Raw genomic sequence first — 25,626 nt, 5'->3', positions numbered from 1 at the left:
TGCAGCACCCCTGGAAATCAGGACATTTATAATTTTCACATGCAGACCAGCAGTCCAGCACTGCCATAGGTAAGTCAGTCCCTGTTAGGAAGTGACAGACACAGCCACATACACAGTGTATGGTTCTTTGCTTGTGTATGACACATGATACTTCCTGGAAATTATGATTTATTTTTCTTTCCCAGCAAACTGATTCCTTCCTAGAAAGATCTACTTGTTGGAGTCTGAAATACAGACTGTGTGCCCTTGTTTTTAGTGTTTAGTTCTGAGATTCAAGAGAACACTGAATTTCATATAATATGAAATTCATGAGCATGTTTTCGTGGTGATACATGAAAACAAATGTTAAAGTTAGATAAGAAAGGTAGGTGTGTAGATTAGAAAGTTTCTTAAATCACTGGGTGAAAAAATAGTTAAGAGAACAGGAGACAAGATGGAGGATTTAGGGTGTTGTCTCTTGTCCTTCTTCTTTCTTCTTCATGTTCTTCTCCTGGAGGTTTTTGGGTAATAGTGAGTGATTGGATAGAAAATGCCGCAGTGCATCACAGAAGTGATGGGTCATTGAGTCATTAAGAAAAATAATATACGTGTCTATTGTTAATTGGATAAAAATAAGTATAAAGATAAAAGAACTGCGTAGTTCAGAGCCATTTTGTGTATCAGACATGAAGTGTGCCACAAGGCCTTGTTTGTACCATCAGAAGAAAGAAATGTGCCAGATTGCAAAGATTAACCTTGTAACCAGCCTGGAGAGACCTGTTAACTTTTGTAAGGATCCTGCAATAAACACGAGAAACAAGATTCTAACGAGCTCGAGAGTTTACTTCAAATAATGAGAACTGAGATAAGTGGAACTCCCCACGAGGGAGGATCCCAGGAGAATTCAGCCCAGAGAAGGCTGGGGAATTAGAGAAGAACTGTATTCACAGAGAATTCAGCCCAGAGAAGGCTGGGGAACTATAGAAAGTTGTATTTACAGAAAATTCAGCCCAAAGGAAGCTGGGAGACTACAGAAAGCTGTATCTACAGAGAATTGAGCCCAGAGAAGGCTGGGAGACTAAAGAAAAGATATATCCACAGAGAATTGAGCCCAAAGGAGGCAAAGAAAAGAGAGACAGAGGTAACACTACTGGGGAAACTGTAAACATCCTTAAACTCATGTGGATGCTCCCACTTTCCATCTTGGGGCATATGTGCTATTTATTTGCAAGTCCAGTACTTTTCCACCTCCAAGTTAGCCCTTATTGGAGAAAACCAGGGTTCCCAAAACTATTGTCTTGTCTTATGTACAGTGATATTGAAACTCTGTGTGCTCTCAAGTGAGAAATTAAGGCCTTACACTGGATGAATTTATTGCAAGTGCTGTGTTGAGAACCATGGCAGAAAGCTGCTACGAAAGCTGCTACCTTTTACCAGAGTAACTTACAAAATTGTAACTACCTGTGAAGAAATTGTCAGTGTATTGCTCCATTAAAAAAGAGCTATTTCAGCATATTACTAGAATGATACCCATTCCATTGGTGGTATGTGAACCAGAGTCTGGAAATGTCTGTCTTAAGGCCAGCTCATATCATCACACCTGTTGCTTTGAAATACCATTCTAATGCATTCCATAATAAAAGCCATGTAACATCTAAGCTGAGTATAGTCTGATAGAGCATGAAGGCCATTTGCTAAAACTAACCTTCAGCAACCCTTCAGAATTCTAAATGAAGTGGGGTTTTGGGTGGAGCTGTTGTCTCCTACTTACCTGAGTTAGAAATACTTGAACAGAATGGTCCTCTTGATCTGTTGCAGTGAAGCACAGGCTCTTTCTGTTTGCTTTTTTTATAACCATTTGTTCCCAAAGTTGGGTGTTGAGAATCAGTCTCAAGCTACCTTGATTTCGCATAACTAAAATAAGAAGGTTAATATGATAAGCTGCAGCTTTTTCCTCCAGCACTTGTAAACAACTAATATTTTCAATAATTATTATTTTTAATTTGGTCTAAAACCCTGATATAGTGATATTATTATTTTTTTAATATCCAAAAATGCTAGTTTCTTTCAACATGTCTGGCACATAAAGAAAATAATCTGCTGCAACTGTTCAACACAGTACAAAAAAGTGACAGCACACTAAGAACATTCCAAAAGAGTCTTGAAATAGTGTTGCTGAAAAAGCAGAACTAAAAAAGAGCAAACTGTTAGACTGGTGACAGAGCTGAAGGCACTGTGCAGCAGAGGAGTGCACAGAACCTAACAATATATGCGAGTCCAGTTCCTCAGTCTGTAACACAGAGAACTTTTTAAGGTAAAAAGATTCTCAGCAACTTGACTTAAATATAACAATATTCTCAGATTAAAATGTTCTAAAATAAACACTGGCCAACAATAGGACAAGTTATTTGGCATTTTCTGTATGGGGTATTTCATTATTTAATTCATACTTAGCCTTGACTGCAACATTCCATGCTTATTGCTAGAAGTGTCATTAAGCCTCAGGGATCCTCTGCCTCTTTCAGTCCAGGTTAAAGAAAGTTTATTAAATACAAAGAGCTTGCAGTTTATCTGAAAGAAAAATACATGATAAAAACTGCCAGCCAATGCTGGTTTTATTTGCACTAAAAATGGTCGTAAAACTTGTGATACGGCTTTTAATACATTCATATGTGTGTGGGAAAAGGTAGATATATAGATATATAACCATTATTATTGAAAATGAAATGGCTCCTAGATCTGTGCTAAACTCTTTTCTCATCACAGAAAACATTCAGCATGAATCCCAGTTTATTTTTTCAATTATTTCATCTTCATTAGCTCTTCATCTATGATATCCACCAGCATAGCTAAATTTGTTGCAAAAGTTGTACAACCTTATTCCCTCACCCGTTACAAATTTTATGCAGCCCAGAATGCCAGTACTGCTACTAGAAGACTTCTACTCCAAAGACAGTAAAACTTTCGTGTTCTGCCAAGACAGTGGAATTAATCAAAGATAAAATAGATAAAAATCTATTTTTTTATCTATTAAGATAAAAATCATAATTGCTATTTTCTGAGAAAATAATATTTTGAAGACAAAGGCAAGATATCTCCTGCCAGGTTGGAAAGATAATTGCTATTTTAGCTGAACTATAAAATAAATTACTTTAATAACACACAGCTTTTTTTCCAAAAAAGGGTTTTTCATAAACCCCATCTTTACCCAAATCACTTCCAGTTCTAAGCTTCTAGTTACAGCTAGTATACTGTATAGATATTTAAAAAATACCACTGAAATAGTCACTTACTGAAAGGGTCTAAAAAATGAACAAATATAATATGAAAAATAAAGTACCAACTTAGAGAAAAACAGGTTAGCTGAGGCATAGCTTAGAAAAAGTGAAAACTTAAATTATAAATTGAAGTTATTTTCAGATTTCTCCATCTGCAATAGATCTAGATGTTCTTTTCAACAACAAAACTATTAATCATCAAGGTTTTATGATATACACACCTGCAATACATTGTGTTCTGCTTCTTCTCCAGTTATAACTTCAACTTTATCTAAAAGGATTTTCTCCACTGGCTTAGAAATACAAGCAGCTGCTGATTCAAGTAGTGTTGCATTCCTCAACAGAGCTCTTTCTGTAGGGGGAAAAAAAAAAAGAAATTCTTTCTATAAAGGGAATAGTTCGGGAATTTTTAGGATAACAAAACTAGTACACAGGCTGTGACCATAGTAATACCTGTGGCATCTCACATTCTTTAGTGTTATTAATAAGTTTTTGGCCATAGGAACAAATGAAAAGGCAGGAATACAAAATACCTCACTAAAAAGGCTCATACAGAACTGAACAGGGCTGTTCATAGTTGCAGAGGTTTGTCCCAAGGGACAAACAGAAACATGCAGAAACAAAACCTAAATATTTAGAAGCTGATTTTCCAAATTAAACTCATCTGATATATTGTTTTACCAAGTATACATATCCCAATATTAAGAATAATGACACATATACAATGAATATTTATCCAGAGCACAGGACAAGCTTTGAAAGGAGCAACATTGTTACAAAGCTCTGTATCTTTGCATAACTATACACATGTTCTGAAGGACTTATTTTTATAATTCTTTACTTATAAGAATATACGTAAATCATAAATCATAGGATCTAATACATCTGTATTAGTGAAGAGGAGTGCAAAATTTGTCAAGAAGGCTCACAATAGGGGCCTGTTGGGGACTCCATCACAGCCTACGTTTACATGTCTTGCTTAGTAGAAAATCTCACACTGGAATCACAAACAAGCCCTGAAATCTGTCTGTATAGAACTTTCAGTCCCACAATTATGATCCAAAATAACAAAGCAATTTATATGAGAATTTGAAAAATTCAAGCAGCAGACAGTCTAAAATTGTAATTCAACAATGTAGTCCACAAGGCATTCATAAAGGTTCCTGCATTTTTTTTTCAAGCAATAAATAATAATCTGAATTAAATAATGATACTCTGTAATATTTTCTTGATTAATTCAGATCATGCTTTCTTAAGTTAGTCTACTTCACATGTCATAAACCAAACTGTAGCTGCTTTTTGAATATAGATTTTGACACATACTCTAAGCCTACTCATGACTGGATAGTTTGAGAATAGATGAAAATTATTGACCACCACTCATTTGACATCCTCTAAAATACAGTGAAACATAATAATAAAGGTAACTGTGCTTGTTTGCTGAGTATACTTACTTGTTTGTGGCCCAACATGAGCAGATCCTGTGGACATGGATGTTATTTCTCCTTTGTGTGAATCAGCTTCATTACACAACTTGGGATGCCTCTCAGGACTCTAGAAAAACACAGAGGAAACAAGAATTCCTATTTAAAAAATGGTTACATTACTTTCTATCAAACAGAACATTGAATCATTTAATGCATGCTAGGCTGATGATTAGTAATTTTAATAGCTTCAGAGTAAAAACTACCTTAGATGATACAATTTCAGTCTCTAGAGAAAATAATATTATTATCATAGAATCAGTACGTACATTCTTCCTCTGAGAAGAATGACCTCTTTGAGTGGATCCTGGACTAGTATTTAAATCCACTGAAGAACTTAGATGTCAAGGTACTGGTTTGTTTCCAGTTCAAGCCCTAGCTCCCAGAAGAGTAGTTTAAAACTCTCAGACACCACAAACTTGACCTCAGAGGACTGAAAACTTTATATAACCTTCAGTTTTGCAGTTAAATTTTCTCAGCCATGTCTAAATAAATGCTTGTGGCTCCTGAAAATGCTCAGTGGCTCAAATGATACCTTATAAATAAATCTTGGCCAGAAGTCATAGCCCAAACCGATGGTTTCCAAGCCTTTTATCCGGCAGTTAAGCATACAGTTTTTATCCTACTTCAACTGAAAACTGAATTTCAATTCCATTTTCAATGGTGTAGTCCTCAGCTTGGGAACCATTTTTTTGTCCTAGAGCCCCTCAGGATTTAAGCTGCCTCACAAGCATGCACAGTACGCATTAACATGGACACTGTCTACGATTGGTATCCAGTTTTTCCCTTATACTTATTTATCACAGAACCACAGAGTGGTTTGGATTGAAAAAGACCTTAAAGATCATCTGGTTCCAGCCTCTCTGCCATGGGAAGGGACAGCTTTATTAGACCAGGTTGCTCAGAGCCCCATCCAGCCTGGCCTTGGATGGTCACCCTGGATGACCTCCAAGGATGGGGCATCCACAGCATTTCTAGGCAATGTTTTCCTGTGGTCTTGCCACCCTCAAAGAGAATAATTTCTTCCTAATGTTGAACCTAAACCTCCTGTCCTTCACTTTGAAGCCATTTCCCACTGTCCTGTCACTCTGTGCTCCTGTGAACAGTCTCTCTTCAGCTTACTTGTAGGCTCCCTTCAGGTATTCAATCTCTACAGTTACGATGGAAGTTATTACAGCAGTAGGGAGCACATTCTTTTATCCTACTTTGTGGGTGTTCCACTTTCTATGGAATAGACAAAAAACTCTTTTTCAAGTCAAAAAAATAGCAAACCAGAAGTGAATGTTGGTATGCATTAGTAATTAAAGAGTCTGTCTAGGGTGGTCAAGGTAAGAATGCCTACCCCTCCAGCAGCACATTCTCAGATATTTTTTCCTCAAGAGACATTGGAACCATATTTACTCACATCTTTGAAAGGAGGAGGACCTAAAAAAAAATCAATATCTGAAAAAGTAATTATGCTCTTAAGTACACTGACCTTGATAAAAAGTCTGCCAGCATGTGTAGATCCAACCAAAACTCTTTCAACCATGTTTTCCCCAAACACAAAATCAGAATTGCTGCTGTTTTGTACACTTCTTTCTTTGAGCAACTGACTTCTGTGGGAACAAAATAACGTAAGAATGTGATTTGGAACTATTCATAGCACTTTAAAGATTCACCTAACATTAAAGAAAAACAAAAGAGTAATCACATAAGTAATCAGACAAATTCTTTAAGAGACAAATTCTTTAAGAGAATCTGAGAATATTCTCTATGGGACATTTCACAAAAGGAACAGAGTATCACACCATATTTCAATAAGATTATTGAGGATATTCCTTAAGAACAAAGAACAAGCAGCAACACAACATGCCACTTCTCCTCAGGGAAGTGTCTTAATCCAGAAATCTTAATGAGTTACTTTTGTTTCCCTGTTCTATTTTGCTCCTCCAAGGGACTACCAACAGTTAACAGCTATCCTTCCAAGTTGGTGCAGCTCCAGTACTTTGCAGAATAATGTACACTCCGGTGCCTTACAGGCACTCCTTGGTCAACCTCCTTACATCTTGGAAGGGCAGGGAGGCAATGTATTCACATACACACAAAAATACTGAAAAAAATGTATAGATATGATAGCAGATGGCTTAAGATGAGGTATAAGTAAAACAGGAAAGTAAAGTGTTTCCATTTTTCAATTAATTGTTCCATAGATATAATTATAAAATGAGAAGAGAACTCAAGATTTGCAATCCTTTGGTACTGGCCAAATATATTTTAGAGATTACATTCAAGAATATTCTATACATGTAGAACTGTGATTTGACCTGCTAATTACGTAGCCACTTTAAATTAACAAGTTTCATTTTTTGTAAAAGTCACTAGAAAAGTCCTTGTAAACTCCTGTTTGTGGAAGTTGTTCCTGCTGCTGCTGTTTTGGTTGTTCCTGTTGTTCCTGCTGCTGGTTTGGTTTTGGTTTTGCTTTGTTTAGGATTTTTTTTTTTTTTTTTTTTACAAAAGGGGTAATAGGTTGTTTATGCTCTCTGTAGAGTTTAATCCTGCATGTCTTGCTGGCATAGGCAAAACCATGTAAGGTCTTTTTACTTTCTGTTCCAGAAGGATGACTTGGCAGGAAGGCAACCTGATACTGTGTCACAAACTGCATACTTCAGCGCCACTTCTGTTTCACAGTATTTATCACCCTTGGGAGGGCTTAATGTAACATATGTCATGTAGAAGATATTCCTGTTAATTAACTCGGTTTGTTGGCAGAATTTTGATAATTGCCTCTAAAACACAGTTTCTCTGTTCACAACTACACTGTGCTTGAAATCTCTTCAAGAATGAAGGGCTTACAGAATACTACCTTTCTCAATCTTACACTCAATGAGAGAAACAGTCCTTAGCATTCTTGTGCTTGATGTGTTGCTAAGACTAGGGGCAAAACAGAGAAATCAGAAAATACTTGTCTTTTCAGCCTTGAAAGCTTCTACGCATGTTTTGGGCCATGAACAGGGAATCTGTAGTGTGTTAATGAGTTTTTTATCCTTAAACATAACCTTCACTAAAATTCACTGGAATGTAACCAATTTTCATAGTGACATTTCAGCTACTACTTCTAGGTTGCTCCAAGAACAGCTTAAGGACAATGCCCCAAAAGAATTAGAGGCTTATTTTTAAGGAAAAATGTGGGAAATAGTTTTGATTATATTCAGAAATGTAAGAAAAATTAATCACTACATGATCTTTCTTTTAAGAGAAAGTTAACTGGAAGTGCCAGCCTTAAAATGTTATTAAAACCTCAATAGCCTTATGTTGCTGCATGGCAAGAACAAAGTGTTCTTGCCAGGGATGCATTGTCAGGGACACAAAGTGTCCTTGCCTCAGGGATGGCATTGTCATGGAGATACAAAACACAGTCACTCATATCAGGGAATGATCACTAACAAGGAACAACAGGAGGAGAAATATGGATAAAGCACTCACATGGGATTATGGGGGGGGAATAAATTCAGGTACTGGCCTTCTCAGACTGTCCAAAAAGGTCTCAGTAGCTGCCAGTTCCAGTAATGGCCTCAAACCCTTTCAGTTTTCCAAGCAAATCCTTGTGCAACGTTGACTTGATGTGACTGGAAGCCTGTGTTTTCCCACTGTTGTATTTCTGCCACTTATGACACAAGCTTTCCAAGCTTCTAATCAGAATCAAGAAACTGAGTTTTTTTCCATTCCAGTTCATTATTACAGTCAACCCAGGAAATTAAAATTAGTGGCTTCATAGAACATGGACAGCTGCAGCAACTGCAGATGGATAACAAGATATTTTCACTCATCTTTCATATGATTCATATGAATCATATAATTGAGACATGAAGAAGTGGAAGAGGAGCAAAAGTGAGAGAGATGTCTGCAGGCGAAGCAATCCCTGCTGTTGCAGCTCTCTCGTTTTCTTTTATAAATATCCCTTGATTGAAAGCTAAAAACAAACCTAAAAAGTTGTTTTCTTAGCAATGAGGAGATCTGGCTGCAATGTTCATTTAGTGTTCAGCATGTATGCAGAGTCTAATAATGTAATTTTCTTATTATTGATGAGAAAACAGCTATGCCAGAAGGATTTTACCGAAGTATTTTTACAGCATCAGTCACTTAATGTGGATCTGAAGAATGGCACTTACATCCTCCTTCAATCTCAGAAGAGTAGTAAGCACATAGCTGTATTTAAATTAGTTTTCAACTGTCAAAGAAACCAACATTTACCATGACTGTGATAGAACTAGTATTTGATATACAGAATTTATGAGGCACAAACACTCCAGGCAGGGTGTTTGTGGAAAAAAAAGACAAGGGAAAGAAATACCGTAAGTACCTTTAAGTTAACTTGTTGGCACTGAATCACTGTGTTGCATTTCTCTATTTCACAAGACAAAGTCATTCACCAGTCATTTCCTAGATATTGTGCAGCTGACAGAAGGTAAATAAATTTAAAGTATCAACAGCAACTGATTTAGCTTTTCTAATACATGTATTACCATCATTCAGATTCTGCTAAAAACCCCACTGTGCTTTGTTGTCATGTTGTCCTCAGAGGGCATGTGCTTTGTACATGTTGTCCTCAGAGGGCATCACAACAGCATTAAATGTAATAGAAAAGGTTAGTTTTTCCAAAATCACAGTGAGCATCTTCTCTTTCTTTTTGTTCTTTTTGTTGATAAGGATTTTGTTCTTTTCATTGATAAGGATTAAGGATCTAAGGTGTTTGTGCATCTAAAAATCCCTTGCCTCCTCAGAACCTTGGCACTGTGCATCCCAACCTTTATCTGTGGTCCACCCAGCCCTGTAGAAGGCTAGCACAGACTCATTTGCAATTGACATTTTCTATGCCCTCCTTGGGTAGGAGAAGAATTAGGCAACATTCGAAATCTATTATCTGTGGTCCTAGCAATTTTGAAAAGTCATTCTCTTATCACAAGTGATGCCAGGTGTATTCCTGATGCTCATGACTTCCACGTAAATAAACCTCATCAACATCAACAAGCAGTATTAACAGCACAAGACAACCACAGACCTAGAGTTCTCATGAGTCGGTCTCCAGAGAGGGAGCTAATAGCCTACTTTTGCACCAGTATGCCTTCTCAGTGCTGACCTTGAACCCTTTCTGTTTCCCAAGCAAAACCTTGTGCAAAGTTTTATAACAAAAATACATGACCAGAAGCCAGTCTTTTCCTGGCATTGTATTTCTGTCACTTATGACACAAGCTTTCTTTTAGCCAGAATCTGATTATCTCCAAGAATGGGGCTCTTTCCATCACATACAGTGTCAAGAGGATGGGGAAACATCCTAGTGCAAGGATGTCAGCTTCCTCACAGAAATTCTGAAGTCTGCCCTGCACAAAATGCTAGCCTAACACAGTCACCACAGATGACTTTTTGTCCCAGAAATTCTGCTTTGTGAATGAAAGTAGAGCATCAATGGCAGCATCCACCTGGTCCTCCAAATCAATCCTGTATTTTTTTCTTTATGCCTTATGTCCAATACGCTAACATATATTGGTAATTCCTCAAAAGAATGACATTTCCTGAGTTTTTCTGCACCTTTTTGATGAGATGCAGCAGACACGCAGTCAAAAGAAAGATGACAAACCAAAACAGTTTCCAGCTTGGTTGCTAGTGAGAAACCATCTGTCCTGCAGAGATTAACTGCAGTTAGGAGTCAATTTTTTTATGGCATATGAAGCTCATGTCAGTAGACACAAATCTTTGCACCAAACACAAACACCACTGAGCCCTGTGTGGGTGCAGATAGGATGGACTTAGTACCATGTTAGACATAGACGATGGAAGGGCATGCCATCGGCCAAGTGACAAGATGATGTAGAAATATAATAAACAAAATCTTACTGTGTTTTTTGAGAGCTGGAAAGATTCATGGTAATAGATGACCCCACTGCAGTTTTGGAATTTAATGAATTCTCAGCTGATGAATAAGAGCTGTCTTCAGATATCTAGAAGTAATAAAATCAAATGGATTAATTAGAGATAGTATATTTTCTGCTATTAACAGATCTGCTAGAATCCAGAGTCACTAAGGTATATAGATAGATAGACAGATACAGATATAGATAATAGATGTGGTAGTTGGCAGAGCTTCCTCCAACTGTGTACTAAGCCAGTGCCCTCAATTTAAATACTAAAATCTCACTTTCTAAATAAACAAAATCCAGAACACCCAAAGCTGATTTTCCCACAGGACCCTGATATCAGAAACATAAGGCAGGATGCTGAGAAGAGATGATTTTTCAAACGCAGTCAGCGTGAGTTTAACATTTCACATCACGTCAGTGATACATCAATTCCACTGAAACTTACATGGGAACTTTTCTGAAAATCACGCAGTGGAATAATTAATTGCTTTAAAACAGCACTGGTTTGTTTGGTTTTTGTTTGGGGTTTTTTTTTCCTTAATTTGAGCTCCAGTAAAATTGTTTTTCTTTTTACCTGAACACATGCTTCTTTCTTAGTCAATAGAGATACTACAGGAATTTCAGGACAGGTCAGGGCTTGTGGGGGCTGTAAAGTGGCAGGTCTAATGACATTCCACAACTGACTTGGTGACAAGGATCCTTGCAAAATACAAAGACAAAATATTTAAACATATACTTCTTTACATCTAATTCATACCTATATGTCTTGCCTCTTAACTGAAAGTTTCTAAACATTTTTAAATAACATTTACTGTTGTTTACTTGCTTCATATTCTGAAAAATTCTGATGGTTTCTAAAATACACAACTCTGAAGTGAAATCAATGTGTTATCCTATCAGGATAAAAACAGTAATGTGCTATATACATAAACATTCTTATTTGTACTTATAAAATATATTTGTATTTATCTGTTTTAGTATATCTTTATACTTATATTTATTGTTTTGTTTTGGATATGTCTTCTGGCATTTCAGATTTAATTCTGTATCTTCAGATGCCAAGAGGTTTTTTCATTGCCTTCTCCAGGAGCAGAGGTATTCAGTCAGAAATGTGGAATTTCACATTTCAATATTCAGTCCACTCAGGAAATTAGCAGTCAGAGCAGATGCTCAGACCAGGGTTCACAGGACATTCACACTGTCAAACAAGTAAGTTATGAGCTGCATAAAGATATCTAACCTATCAATAAGTACAGAAAAGAGTTGTTCTTTTCTTGTCTTACATATGTCTAAAGAATGTCTTTGTGGAACTACAGTGAATAAATATTACATTGACAGTTACCTTCTCTTGTAGTTTTGATGATGTCAGGATTTCTTTGAAGAAGAGCTGAGGTCATGAATATGTTATTCTTCTTTACTACAGAAAAGGAATTTAAAATTGAATTATGAATAAACCCAATTTTACCATTAATTTTAACCATTAATTAGTATTTCTGTAAACCTGTCCATGTTTTGTTAGTACCTGAGCAATATTCCAACATACCCATCCAAAAAAGATCTCCAAGATAACTGTTACTGTCTCAGTTTTTACAGGTGGGCAGATTTTTCCACAGTCTTTTGGATATTAATGAATGTTTTAAATGCAAAATCTTTCTTCATCTTTTAAAACTAGGTGTTCCTGCTTTTTAGAAACATTGAAATACCAATGTTGTCTGGTCGAGTTTTAGGCATTTTTAAGATGATTAAATGAGGCCCAAATTCATGGGAATAAATAAATAAATGTACCCTGCCCTGTTCTGCTAAAAAGGCCTTCATAACTTACTAGAATGATGCAGGTCCACTATTGATGCTTTCACTGTTTTAATTCAGATATCAAACACCAGTGAGAAGTTGATGGCAACCATGTTGTAGAAGCCTAGGAGGTAAGGGTGGCAGTGTGTATGTCACTGATATCTGAATAGCTGTGGAGTCAGCCAAGGACTTTCACTGTGAGAAAGTGCAGGATGTGGCTGGAGAAGGGGCCGCAGAGAGGTCGGGCAGCACTCTTCCAGGGCACCCGTAAGCACAGCATGGCACAGCACAGCAGGAATGAGGCCAAGATGTGGGCATGGACTGTGGGGGCATCAAGACCACCTGAGACCCCCAAAGCCTCTGATCCATTTCCAGAAAGAATGAACTGCACATGAGAACTGAGCTGCATAAAAAGAGAGAAACTTATTTCCAGGGTGGGAAAACCCTTTTATATAAAGGTACCCCCATGAAGCCAGAGTGTGTGCCCCAGGATCCTGGACATGCCTTCAGCCAGACTGATGCTGATGCTGGAACCAGGACTGGTGATCTCTTTTTCTCTCTTTCTTGCTTTCTCTCTTCTCCTCTTTAGTCCTCTTTAATTCTCTCTCTTCCCTTTCACCTTGACCCCTCATCCAAAATCCACCTCCATGTGCTTATAATAGGAAATCAGGACTTATAACCAGTTTTCATGCCAAGTGTGTAATTTACCAGTAAAACTTTTTAAGCTTTTGCAGAACCTCTGACTTCTGTCATTCCTTTCCACCATGACCACCTACAAATCTTGGGTGCTGCCTTCCCCTTAAGGGTGGGATGCCACACATGTACCATGTCCTGTGAAATGTCACAACTGATACACTACATAAAACCACAACTCTTTCATTGCAGAAGCATGTTTTGCTGCTATTAAAATGCTGTGAACTCTTATGATTGTTTAGAAATCCTCTACACCAGCATCTGTCAAGAACCTGTCTCTGGTAAGAGATGTAGGCTAGGATTTGAGATTACTCCATTGTTCCTGTTAGTGCTAAGAGTGAGGATATTCCCTGGGTCCCTGGTTAGGTGGAAGACAGCTCTTAGGATAGAAAATTATATTCCTGTAGGAACCATCACCATTATATTGCAAGCAAACTATTAATGTAATTACCATAACTTCATCGTGGTTTTTTAAGTATAATTTGTATCACACTCTGTTAATGCATGGTTTTTTATTACTCAGATTCCACCCCTGCCCCAGAGGATTCTGTAAATCTTATCTTCTGTTTAACTCCTTTCTCCCATCTAAACACCAGACTAGTCCAACACACTTGCAGAAAAAGCATTTCTGCACACATCTTTACTTTAGCTAATACCTGCTTTTCTACAGGAATATTTATTCTTATTTACCTGTCTGGGAGGGAGGAAAAGTTGGAAGGATGTTAAATGAAGATGATCTCCCTCTTTTCTGTGTGAGAGCTGTATCTAAAAGAATAAAAGACTGAAATTATCACTTGTTTGGAGAATAAAAAAAGACCAGTTTTAGGTTAGCCAGGCTGATGTCATGCTTTCACTGACAGTAGAATAAATTACTATGTGCTACCTACCATTTTTTGAAGCAGTCTAGGTTATGTCTATGCTGCTGATCCCAGGAGCATTCTGAGGCCAAGCAGCACAGCCTGGCTCAGGCACACAGTTAATCTTCTCTGTAACAGCTCTGTCCTAGAGACTGCCAGGTGGAAATGTTCAAAACAGAGACAGACAGTGACCTGCCACTTAAACAGTGTGGGCAGGCAAGGGGGAAAACACTCCAGCTTCTTCCTGCACTCTGCTGTAATTCTTTTGGTATAGGCATGCCCTAAAATTCCTAGCATATCTATCCTAGTTTAACTTTCAGAGTAAACCAAACTTAGCTTATCTTAAGTCCTCTTAGGTACATTCAGATGTGATTAAAACAAAAATACACTGTACATATATTAATGCCTGAATTCAGAAGTACCTTTCTGGTACCATCCATATGTTAAATAAAAGATTGTAAAAAACAGATCAGTCCCTCTGCACAGTAGCCTCTGTGATTTGTGTTCTTTTCCCATGGAAACAATACGCAGTCCTTAATGGACCTTCTCAGTCAGCTCTTGGCTGGAAGGAAGGGCCCTTCCTGGAAACTGCTTTACATTTTTAAGGATTGCCCGGGAAACACTGATCTCTTCTACAAGCCAGGGAGATAATTCCTTTCTTGACCTCATCCTCCCTCAACTGTGTGAGCAACTCAGGAAAATGTTACAAAATTTATATATTTTCCACTACTTTTTGTAGTATTATCTAAGTATGGAAAAAATAACATATTCTTAATTAAAAAGGTATTTATTCGAGGCTACCAGCAAGCATTAATGTTTAAGTTTTCATGACTTTCAGCATGCCTATAATGCAGAAACATTTCTTAGATGGGGGAATTAATTATTTTCTTTACCAGATGAAAATACAGAACTCCAATTAAAACATGACTGGGGGTGAATGTCATACCAGTGCTAGACTGAGAGTCAGACTTCTGGAAAGTCAAAGATGATGATCTTGCACGTTTTCTGGAACAGCTAATGAAATCTGGAGAAAAGAAATATAATGTAATTGGCAAGAAGTATCAGTACAATGTTATAATACTGAATTAAAACCTGAACAAAATAAATTCTAGGAGGGACTTAAAGCTTTAAGGCAGTACCTAAGATCAACAGGGCTTTGAAATCTCAGTCACCACCTGTTACAAAGCCCTGGGGAGTCTTCTCTATGTCTACTAAGTTCAGGGAACCTAAAGCATGCACTTAGAATCAGTTCATAGCCCATGGGCTTATCAGGAATGAGGAGCTAGATTGTAACATGACCCAAGCAAATAAAAAAAGGCAGTTAGGAGTTCAGGCTTGGTCAATTTTCAGGGCTTCTGGAGCTTGTCTTTCTGGTAAATACGAGAAGATGGAAGAACTCTTGAGGGAAGACAGGGACAAATATGTTAGGACAGAGTAGGTGGCTCTACAACCGACAAAATCTTAGTCTGGTAACTGGGATTTGTCCCTGCTCATAGAAAGAGTCCAAACACTGTTTCCACAGGCAGACATATGAATAACTCAATTATATCATGCTGTTTCAGTGAGGAGGTCATTACCATTTTCAGCTTTGCAAACTGGGTCTTCTGCAGGCCGCTAGAAAAAAAAATAAGCATGGAAAAGTCAAAGAAAATAGAACAGTCATTTTCTAGGCAGAGACACAAAGTATAACAGTCCAGCATATATGCATTAAGTCTTGTTTCTGTTTTCCAGTCTTCCTTGTTCTATTTTCAGACCATTTATTACAAGTGTTAACCTAAGGGCTAAAATCTTATACTACTGCTAGGATAATTGTCTATAGAAACCCTGTTTCTCAACAGTTTTTATCAACAATGAAAAAGGAAAAAAAAAGGCTTTTTACCTTCAAAGAACGGTCCTTCTTTTCAAAAACAAATGTTGCCTGGGCAAGCACTGATTTCTCTGGAAAAAGAGAAGAGATAATTTTTAATAACAATTCTGTAATAGTATTTATCAACCAGATCTTTGAAAATGCTGTGCAGTAACAAACAGGAGTTCATCCTTTTGTACAAAGGAAGAAACTACAGAGATGCAATGATGTACAGTATAGCACATTTTAAAATAAAAAGCTATAATCCCCAAATCTCAGTGTGAGTTTTGCCTAACTAGATGGCATGAGATTTGGCCTCATATTTTTTATATTTCTTTTTATTAAAAAATAAAAAATTACTTTTAGACTTTACAAAAAACATCTACCATCCTTTAAGAACAAGGGTGAACTGCATCTTTGGGTAGCAGAAGAGAGCAAGCATGTGAAATGTAAAATATTCCTAAAGGAAGGAAAACAAGAGAATGTTTACACTCAGCCTTTCAGCTACATTTATACGTTCTGCTCTTTAAGCTTCAGGTGGGTGGATGTCTAGGGTCATTTTTAATTTGTGTGTATGACAAATAAACATATGGAGCTCTATAGAGCAAATTCTAGTCTCAGCATACCTCTGCATCTCTCAGGCATAACTAAAAGTATCTTGCATCTATGCTCTTTTTTCCTATAAAATATATTTCTGCATATATTTGCCTCACATCAGATTTTATGCTGATTTAGGGTTCACTACTCCTGCATCTCACACAACTTCTTCAGGCTGTTTACTTTGTTAGGCTGGTGACCTTCACAGCCTGTGCAACTCCAATGGACTAAATTGTCAACGTAAAAGAAAAAGCTGTTTTCACCAGCACCACTGATTAATGCCACATTTATTATATGAATTAAGGACACAATTAATGAGCAAAAGAGCAGACACAAATAGGTCTTTTTTTAAAGACCACTCCATACAGGATTCATCTCATGCTAGCTTTATACATCTATCATGTGCAGTAAATAGAAACAATAAGGTTCGGACTATGAGCATATTTTAGCTGTGTACTTCAGATGATAAATGGAAAGCTAAATGCATGTATTTCTCTTCATGCTTGGTAAGTACAGAGTACAGACTAGGGTGACTGCTGAGCTATTTGACTGGCCTCTGGCCAGAGAAATCTCACACTTGGTGCCTTGTTAGCTGACATTTGACAGAATATTTATCACATACACAACATTTTTATAACACTCTTTTCCTCTGTTACTTCTTCAACAAAAACATCCAAGTGAAAATATGTGGATAGATATTTTTATCTAGAATTGCACACCTATCTGTGACCAAACAACTCAAGCTTTGGTATCAATTAGTCAAAGGTTTAATAAAGCAAACATCAACCCATCACGGAGGAGTTAAGATTACCACACAAAAATGTATTAAATTATTGAGGAGAAAGTAAACATTGTTAAAATTAATACTTCATGTATGTAAACAGGGGAAAAGAGCATGAAACTTTTACTCAAAAACAGGGATATACAGACAGGATATACAGAGGAGTAATAACTAATACAGTTTTGCTGTTGTTAATTTTCTATTTACTTGGGCATTGTGTATATGCAAAGGACAGGATCTGACAAATTTAGCGTGCTTTGCAATGAAAGCCTATTTCTTCCTTAATAGAAAAAGCAGGAAAAAAGTTCACATTGTTCAACTGAAAGAAAGATAACTCTCTGTCATTGAAAGCTGAAGAAAAATTCCGTAATCTGGTTGCAGCTAGGGGGTCAATGGCATGACATGACATGGAGCAATTCCACTTCTATTCACTAGAGGGGAGTGGCACACATGAACAATATCACTTAAATATGATTTTCTGAAGAGAACAGGCTTTTTTTCTTTCTCCTTAAAAACAAACAAACAAACAAACAAACAAAACTGGAATTCTTACTGAATGAAGGAAAAAATACAAAAAGTAAAGCGTAACTGTAGAAACCTTCATCTTCTCAGTAATCCTCAAGCTCAAGAAGCTTGCACTATTTTTAAAGGTACATTTTCTACTGCAAAGAATGGAATTAGCAAAGAGTGAACTGCTGTGAAAAAGAAATTTACTTTCTGTCACAGAGTTAACTTTCCCTAGAGCTAAAAGACTGTAAGGGATTTGGAGGAATTTATAAAGCCCACTACATCTGAAACAGCAAGAAGATTCCAATAATATTTTAAAACCCAAAAGTTCCTAAAGAAAAAAATCCTAACTGCCTGATTACCAACAGAAATACATGAAACTACAGCATAATGATACCGTTCAAAGATAAATATGCATATTTTAATATTGCAGTAAATCAAAAGAATATATCCCACCTTCTGCTCTCAAGCCAAAAAGCTGTCTGTAAATTTAGTCAGAGGTTGCAGATGCTGCCACAGTTATTTATAGTTTTTACAGCTCTATAATGCTTCTACCCAAATCAAGAAAACCTTTTCGTAATTCCTGAAGCATATTCCTCAAAGCTCATCAGTGAGATCTTCACTCCTCAATCAGGCTATTCATAACAGGGTTTTAAAAATACATTTTTGTTAACTATATATGTATCCTAAGCATAAATTTCCATTTCCATTTTCCGCTTCTCAGATATTCAGGCACAATATAAGTGCAGATGATCTCCACAGATAAAGACACCCAGAACTTCTTGTGGATGTACCACAAGGCCATCAGGGAGTTACCTCAGTCGTGTTGACATGGTAGTTTTGACACTGGTCAGTACCTGTGCATTTGTCCCTTTCATTTCCTGCCCTAAGTCTGCCTCTCTCTGGCAGGGTGGCTGTGCTGCAGAAGTGCTTCTGTCCCCTCTGCCATGCAGGGCCAGACTCTGTCCCACGAATAGGCAGGAGCAGCCAAGGCCAGGCACAGGCAGATGTGGACAGAGGAACGGGAAGGGGTGGGCTGGAGCCATTCCCCCTCATCATCACCACCAGGACACAGACAGACATGGGCTGGCTAGTGCCTGGTTCAGACCAGGCCACTCCAGTCCTTGGCAGCTTGGCACTTGTGGATAAAAGAGGCAGTTGGAAAAGTTACCAGAAAATAATGCCAAATGAGCTGCCTCTGGCTGCAAGGACTGGAATAATCCACCAGCCTCAGCCAAGAGCCCAGACACAGAACCTGTCTGTCTGCACATGAATAATCACCACAGACTGGGCTCTTTCTCCCTTGCTACAGTTCCCCTGAAGCTGTTGAGTCAGAAATATGTTGGCCTAATGTTTGCTGTATTCAAAGATCAAAATAGGCCCTTGCCTGGAAGATGCATTAGAAACATCCTATTTCTTTGTCTGAGATCTCACCTGGACGGTGTCCTGGCTCCAGCCTCCTGTCCAGCACAGAAGAACTATCAAATGTGCTCATATCTGAGCTACCTGACTTAGAAGGTGCCCAGGTTACAGGACAGAGACTGCTTTCCATTTAAAAGAGCATTTTGGGAAAAGTATGGGGAAAATAAATGCTTGCTGATGCCTTAGGAGCACTAGCCAAAATTGCATGTAAGAAATAATGTAAAATTGCTTTTACCAGGATTGTTTGTCTCCTAAAAGCCAGCATTGTCCATGAGATGTAAGGGTCCCTCTGCCCTTGCTGTGGCATTCCACTCTTCACTTCCACTGCTACTGCCTTTTCTAAAGCTATTGAGACTTCACAAAATATATACATTAAAAAATAAGTAGGACATTGATGATTTTGAATATTATTGTTACTATTGTTCCATCTTGTCCTAGACACAGATAAACAATCCTTTATCTTCGAGGGCTAAGACACAGTGGAGAAAATAAAAGCGCATATCTGTTTCTAATTTTCAGGCAGTCCTGTGCCTGAAATCATGCCAAAAGTGGTGGCAGTACTGTTTCTCTACTCCTCTCAAAGAGATACAATAAAAAAAACCCCAAATCTTTCAGAAGGTAAAATAGGAATTGTGATCTCAATTAAAGTTTTGTTTCTGATGTTGAAATAGTTAATTTTTATGCTTTCAATTTAAAAAAATTAAATCTGTTGCATCTTCACCATTACCAAACTGTTCAGAAGACTGAAAACTCTTTCATTCATATCCATAGCAAAATCTTGCACATTAAGTAAAGATGGACCAGCTGCTTCGAAAGGCTGAGCTCACCAGCAGCAATGGCAGCACCTCTGGGATAATGGATTTAAGAAGGGCAAAAAAGTACTGCACACGGGCAACTGCAGCTGTGAGAGAGGAGTGAGAATCCAAGAGAGGAGCAGGTCTGCAAACACCAGCGTCAGTGAAGGAGGAGAGAGAGAGGGTGTATGGTGACACAGCTGTGCCCAGCAGTCCCTGGAGATCCAGGAGGGAGCAGAGATCCACCTGCAGCCCCTGGAGGAGCCCACACCAGAGCAGGGGGATGCCTGAAGGAGGCTGTGATCCCATGGGAAGCCTGTGCTGGAGCAGGCTCCTGGCAGGACTTGTAGCCCATGGAGAGAGCAGCCCACACTGGAGCAGGTTTGCTGGCAGGACTTCTGACCCCACCAGAGGCACAGAGTAGATAAACTCATGGAGAACAGCCTGTGGAAGGGACTCAGGTCATAGAAGTTCTTGGAGGACTGTCTCCTGGGGGAATGACCCTGTAGTGGTGCAGGGGAAGAGTGTGAGGAATCATTCCCAAGGAGGAAGGAGTGGCAGAGACAAGGTGTGATGGAACTGGCCATAACCCCCATTCCCCATGCCTCTGCTCTGCTGAGTCAGAGGAGGTAGAGGAAAGAGGGAGTGAAGTTAAGGCTGTGAAGGGTGGGAAGAGGGTTTTTTTTAAGATTGGGTTTAGTTCTCACTACCATCTAATCCTAATTTGACTGGTATTAAACTAAATTGATTTCCCCAAGTCAAGTCCCTTTTGCCTGTGATGGTAATGGCTGAGCGTTCTCTCCCTGTCCTTATCTCAACCCATGAACCTTCCATAATTTTCTCTCCCCAGTCCAGCTGAGGAGGGAAGTGAAAGAGTGGTTTTGGTAGGCACCTAGCATCCAGCCATGGTCAACATACTACAACATTAAATAAATAAACCAAAGAAAAAGGAAAAAGTATGGCACAAACCAAAACCAAACAAAAACCTCCTTCTCAGTCGGAAAAAAAACCTCAAATAGAATATGATACTTGAAAATTGTTTAATGTCCAAATAATGTCACTGACTTACAAAACCTTTAACTGCATCCAACTTTCCTTTACAACATCCTAGCAAGCACTGCACAGCAGACAAAGTCTACATGAAAATTTATAATCAGCTTATCATTTTATCCTATCAAATGATAGGATTTCCATTGATTTATCAAATTTCTGTGCTTTGATATGCTATAGGATATTTTGGAAGCTTTGCATATTACAGCTATAATTTGCAAAAACTGTATTTTGATGTTATAGCTTAGATTGCTGGTTCCCACAGAACTCTAACCAAACAAAGTTAATCAATAACAACAAATTCTTGCACGTAAGACTGCCATTTTGATTGTTTAACATCTAAATTAGCTCAATGAGAACATGTAATCTGGGAAGATGTTGAGAAGAAAAGTAGATTTAATGTCACTTTGGCTGCTACATCCCCAGAAGTAATTTTATACCACTAAAACAGTATGAAAAAAAAATATGGAAAAAACTTTGTCACTAATCAATATGTGCTATGTATAGCTATTACCTGAAAAACAAGTGAGACAAAATTTTGTGGCAATACACATGAAGGAAAAGGAAGCAACAATGAACTAGCATTTAAGTGGGAGACATGGACCGATAAATTCACATTGATAAATAAAATAAATAACAGGAATTAATAAAAAAAAATATTTTCACTATGCTAGATGATGATCTGTACATTAGTGGCTTCAAAGAGCATCAAAGAGTTAAACTTTATAATACTATGAACAATTTTTATTCAAAATGCTGCAAAAACATAGAAAATTATCAATACTTTAGGCAGCAAAATCTCAACATGTGGAAGAAAAATATATATAGTGAAAACAAGAAAAAAGATAAATTAACAAAATATTTTCCTCCCTAAGCTTAGGCTCATGTCTAATATTGTTTCTGGCTTTTGATACAAAAAGACATCTGTCAGAATTTCCAGTGATGCACCATTTTCATCTAAAATGAGGTGGAAAATAACAAAAGCCTTCTGGCTTCTTTCAAGAAGGTATCAAGAACAGGATTTGCCAAACCTGTAATAGAACCACAGTTTCTGGTTTAAACATGCTCATCGAAGTTCACAACATAAGAGTCAGTTCACAGCCAAGAGAAAGTGCCACAATGCTGCCAGCCAACACCTTGGGTCCCTCAGTGGCATCACCACATAAGCCAGGCTTTCATCTGCTAAAACTTAAGACAGATATGAGGCAAAATGAGGGTGTTCTAGAACAGTACTTCATGCAACCAACTTAATAAAATGGATCAACTTAAAAGAAGTATGGGAAAGGGTTTGTGAAATTTCCCATTGCTGACCCCCAGTAATGGGTGTGTTCCCAGAAGTGCTGAGTGTTCTGATGGAATTCACTCTCACAACTGCTCAGCACCTTTGAAAAAACAGGCCACTAAGTAAAGCTCTAAATATGGACCTGGAAACCTACTTTCAGATTCTCATGTATTAGTCTTCATACTTTTGATTCTGCTTATGAATCATATTTAGTACTTTCTAAGACAGCTGTCTTAAAAAAAAAGACCAGTTTTAATGTCATGACTGGGGATTTTCCAAGCAAACTTACTTTTTTTTTTTTTTTTTTTTTGCTAGAGACATTGTAATACAAGACTGATGACTTCAATTTGCATCTATATCTATTTTATGTACATAACGGGTTTTATTTAATCTGTTAACACTCAAAATAAAAAAGAAAATAAAATAAGGTCATAAATCAAATGAAGTTCTAATCTGGTCAAATCTCCAGTGCCATTCAGAAGTGTTTCCCATACACAAAGGTATCAGAGATGCATGTTGCTATACAGCAACATGCAGCTGCAGTATCCTAGTCATAGTTCCAGACCTGTATGCTAATGGAATTTCTTCTTTTATGATACTCTTCTGAATGTCAGTAAATCAATAAATTTACAACAGCTCCTCATGGATCCTGATTTCCCAAATATGCTCAATAGAAATAATTTTAAATAGTGAAAAAAATATTTTGAATATTGTCAAAATAAAGTACTTAAAACCTATTGAGATAAAATCTTTGACAAAGTTTTTTATTATTTGAAAAAAAGGAACCACCCATTGCTGTGAATTTTATTTCTAGACAACTTAAACATATATCACTGATATTTGGCCACTGGCTGCACTTGCTGCAGGAGCAACTGTACTTCAGTGGCCCATGAAGAGACTGCTGGATACAGCACAGTGCTCTGTTTAAACACCCTGTACTAAATAGGAAGTGCTTATCTTCATATAAGGTTCAGACAGCATCCTGTAAATATAGTTTGGAGAACCAATAAATAACTTAATGCCTCCCTGTTTGGATCAGCAGAGAGTACATCATCAAAGAAAGAAGTTTCTGTTTCATTGCATTCAGAAAGAAGAAAGTTCATCTAATTGACAACTGCAAAATAAAACTTCTGAAGGAACTTTTCCTAGGACAGTTTTACTACATTACTGGGACTCCAATATTGCACACTCTTTGTTATACAAATAGTTCATAACCCACATAAATTATTTCCCTGTCATCAGTGACACCAGTTATGAGAGCAAGGATTCTTCATGCAGGCACAGTCCTACATTACCAGACTCTTAACATTTTAAGATATGTTCATCCTCTCCTAAGTCACTCTTCTCAATGCTACAGATTCTAAATACAGATAGGGATTAGGGTGGAAAGGGTTCTTCTAGCCAAAAAATTCCATTCTAATACTCCGAGCTCCCACTGTGGTTTTTAGCATGCCATGTGAGAGATGAGATTTAAAATTTAAACTACTTCTCTTCAGCTGTGGAAACTGAGCTGACAGTCTGTGGAAGTGTTTATAAATACAGCATATGTCACACCCACTCACCTCTGTAGAGCACTGTTCTCACCTTAATATGGGTATAACATCAACAGGCATTAAAATAGCAATAAAAATTACCCTATCTCAGCAATATTGTAGCATAATTTCTAGAGAAATGTAACCCAGTTGGCTTCATTTCAAACATTAGAGTGAAGAAAATATTTTTGAGAGTCTCATCACTAGAGTGTAATTCTAGCAGTGATACCATACCAGAAGTAACTGTGCCACTAGACCAGCAGGACTGTGCCAAAAAGCATAACCAAAATTTATTTTAGGAACACTGAAACATCCCACTGCTCAGAATTTTTAATCTATTATAAAAGCTAGTAAAATACCCAATGCAAGAGCAATAAAATTTGTAGGCATAAAAAGTTACTCTTTTCAGGGCATTGTACCAAATTTAAATTTCACAAATCCCTACAAGGTGGCACAAAAGTAACCCTCAGGGGGTTTGTGCAGAAATTGATCTATACAGGTAATAAGGTCATGATCCAACAACACTCACACATCCTTAAATTTCAGTGAGTAAATTGGACTGTGTGCTCAATATTAAACACAAGCTGAAAGATTGGTCAACTGATAAATTAGACAAGCATCTCTAAAACGTATCAGTTATAACATCAGGTTTAGTCCTTGAAAATCTTCTGGGTAATTTAGGTTCATTCATCACGCCCTGTGGTAAAAAATGGTTAGTGGCATCATCTGCAAAAAGTAATTAATATTAGCAATTGTTTTCATTTTGGGATAAGGGATTTTCCTGCCCACCTCTGTAGTCAGGCACCAATCTGAGGAGCTAGAGCAGGACACTTTTGCTCTCAAGGTTCAGGGCACATCAGGCCATGAATGTCCAGGAAAACAAGTGTTGCATCCAGGTATGGCCAGGAATGCAAGTGCTATTCCCACAAATCGTCAGGCCCGGCATTTAGGAAAGCTGCAGAAAGCTCAAATGGCAGGGGAGTTAACGCTGTCAGAAACAGAGAGGCCACATACACACATCTGGCAGTGTCCTTTCCTCAAGGAAAATACAAATTGGAGATTTCCGACAGATTACCAGTAAAAACAATGCAATAAAAAGGCACGGCCAGCTCTTGTTTTGCATTACACACAGCACTGTTACCAACCAGGCACATTTTTGCGTTTATCCCGTTCCCCAAAGAAACCCGGGGGAACACAAGAGACATGCAGAAGATAATAGCTAACAAAACCTACCTGTAAAGCGCTCCTCCTTAGGATCTAACATGCTGCCACGGGAGCCTCGGCAGGGCCTGGGCATGGTCTGTTCTTGCAGGTGAGCAGCTTGGTGCAGAGCCCAGGGACCACCGGGCCAGTCTCTTCTTTTTGGGAGGTCGGGCACCTTCGCACCCGGCAGGGGTCTGTCACAGCCAGCAGCGGAGCATCGCGCTCCTGCAGAGAAAACATTCCCTTTGCAAGCAGGAACTGGCTCGTTTCTCATTATGAGGTCAGCATAAGTACCCTTTTATATACATCTCTCTCTATCAGTGTAATCATATATATGTTATGTGCGCCGTGGCCGGCTCCGGAAGCCTGCCGCCCTCGGAAGCAGCCAGCGGGGCCCCGGGACGCTCGCAGCGAGGCAGGGCTGGAGCGGCGGGGACAGCCCGGGGATGGAGCCCGGGGATGGGGCCCGGGGCCGGCTCCTCGCCCACGGGGCGGGCCAGGGGAGGGGACATGGAAAAGCCAGGCACGGGAAGGTGAAGGGGGAGAGAGGGCGGGCTGGGGAATTGCGCGAGTGGCGCTTGCCGGGAGCTGCGGGGACTCGGGCGGTTTTTGGCTTTTTTGTTTTCAAAAAGA

General features: G+C 38.3%; 1 protein-coding gene across 1 annotated transcript in view; it reads right to left on the bottom strand.

Annotated features, from left to right (window-relative positions):
- Window positions 1-25,393, bottom strand: part of RANBP3L (RAN binding protein 3 like) — a 33,122-nt gene extending 7,729 nt beyond the window's left edge. Inside the window, exons 1-13 of the mRNA XM_058826487.1 lie at window positions 25,024-25,393; window positions 15,859-15,917; window positions 15,557-15,593; window positions 14,926-15,003; window positions 13,813-13,887; window positions 11,981-12,055; window positions 11,213-11,337; window positions 10,616-10,719; window positions 6,255-6,339; window positions 4,712-4,811; window positions 3,479-3,609; window positions 2,430-2,550; window positions 1,751-1,893 (exon numbers count right to left, since the gene is read on the bottom strand). Coding sequence (XP_058682470.1) covers window positions 1,751-1,893; window positions 2,430-2,550; window positions 3,479-3,609; window positions 4,712-4,811; window positions 6,255-6,339; window positions 10,616-10,719; window positions 11,213-11,337; window positions 11,981-12,055; window positions 13,813-13,887; window positions 14,926-15,003; window positions 15,557-15,593; window positions 15,859-15,917; window positions 25,024-25,267 — 1,377 coding nt within the window. The 5' untranslated portion in view covers window positions 25,268-25,393. The remainder of the gene's footprint in view (window positions 1-1,750; window positions 1,894-2,429; window positions 2,551-3,478; window positions 3,610-4,711; window positions 4,812-6,254; window positions 6,340-10,615; window positions 10,720-11,212; window positions 11,338-11,980; window positions 12,056-13,812; window positions 13,888-14,925; window positions 15,004-15,556; window positions 15,594-15,858; window positions 15,918-25,023) is intronic.
- Window positions 25,394-25,626: the final 233 nt, after the last annotated feature.

The sequence above is a fragment of the Poecile atricapillus genome, chromosome Z, assembly GCF_030490865.1.
Source record: "Poecile atricapillus isolate bPoeAtr1 chromosome Z, bPoeAtr1.hap1, whole genome shotgun sequence".
Lineage (NCBI taxonomy): Eukaryota > Metazoa > Chordata > Aves > Passeriformes > Paridae > Poecile > Poecile atricapillus.
This window is presented reverse-complemented; position numbering and strand designations above follow the sequence as displayed.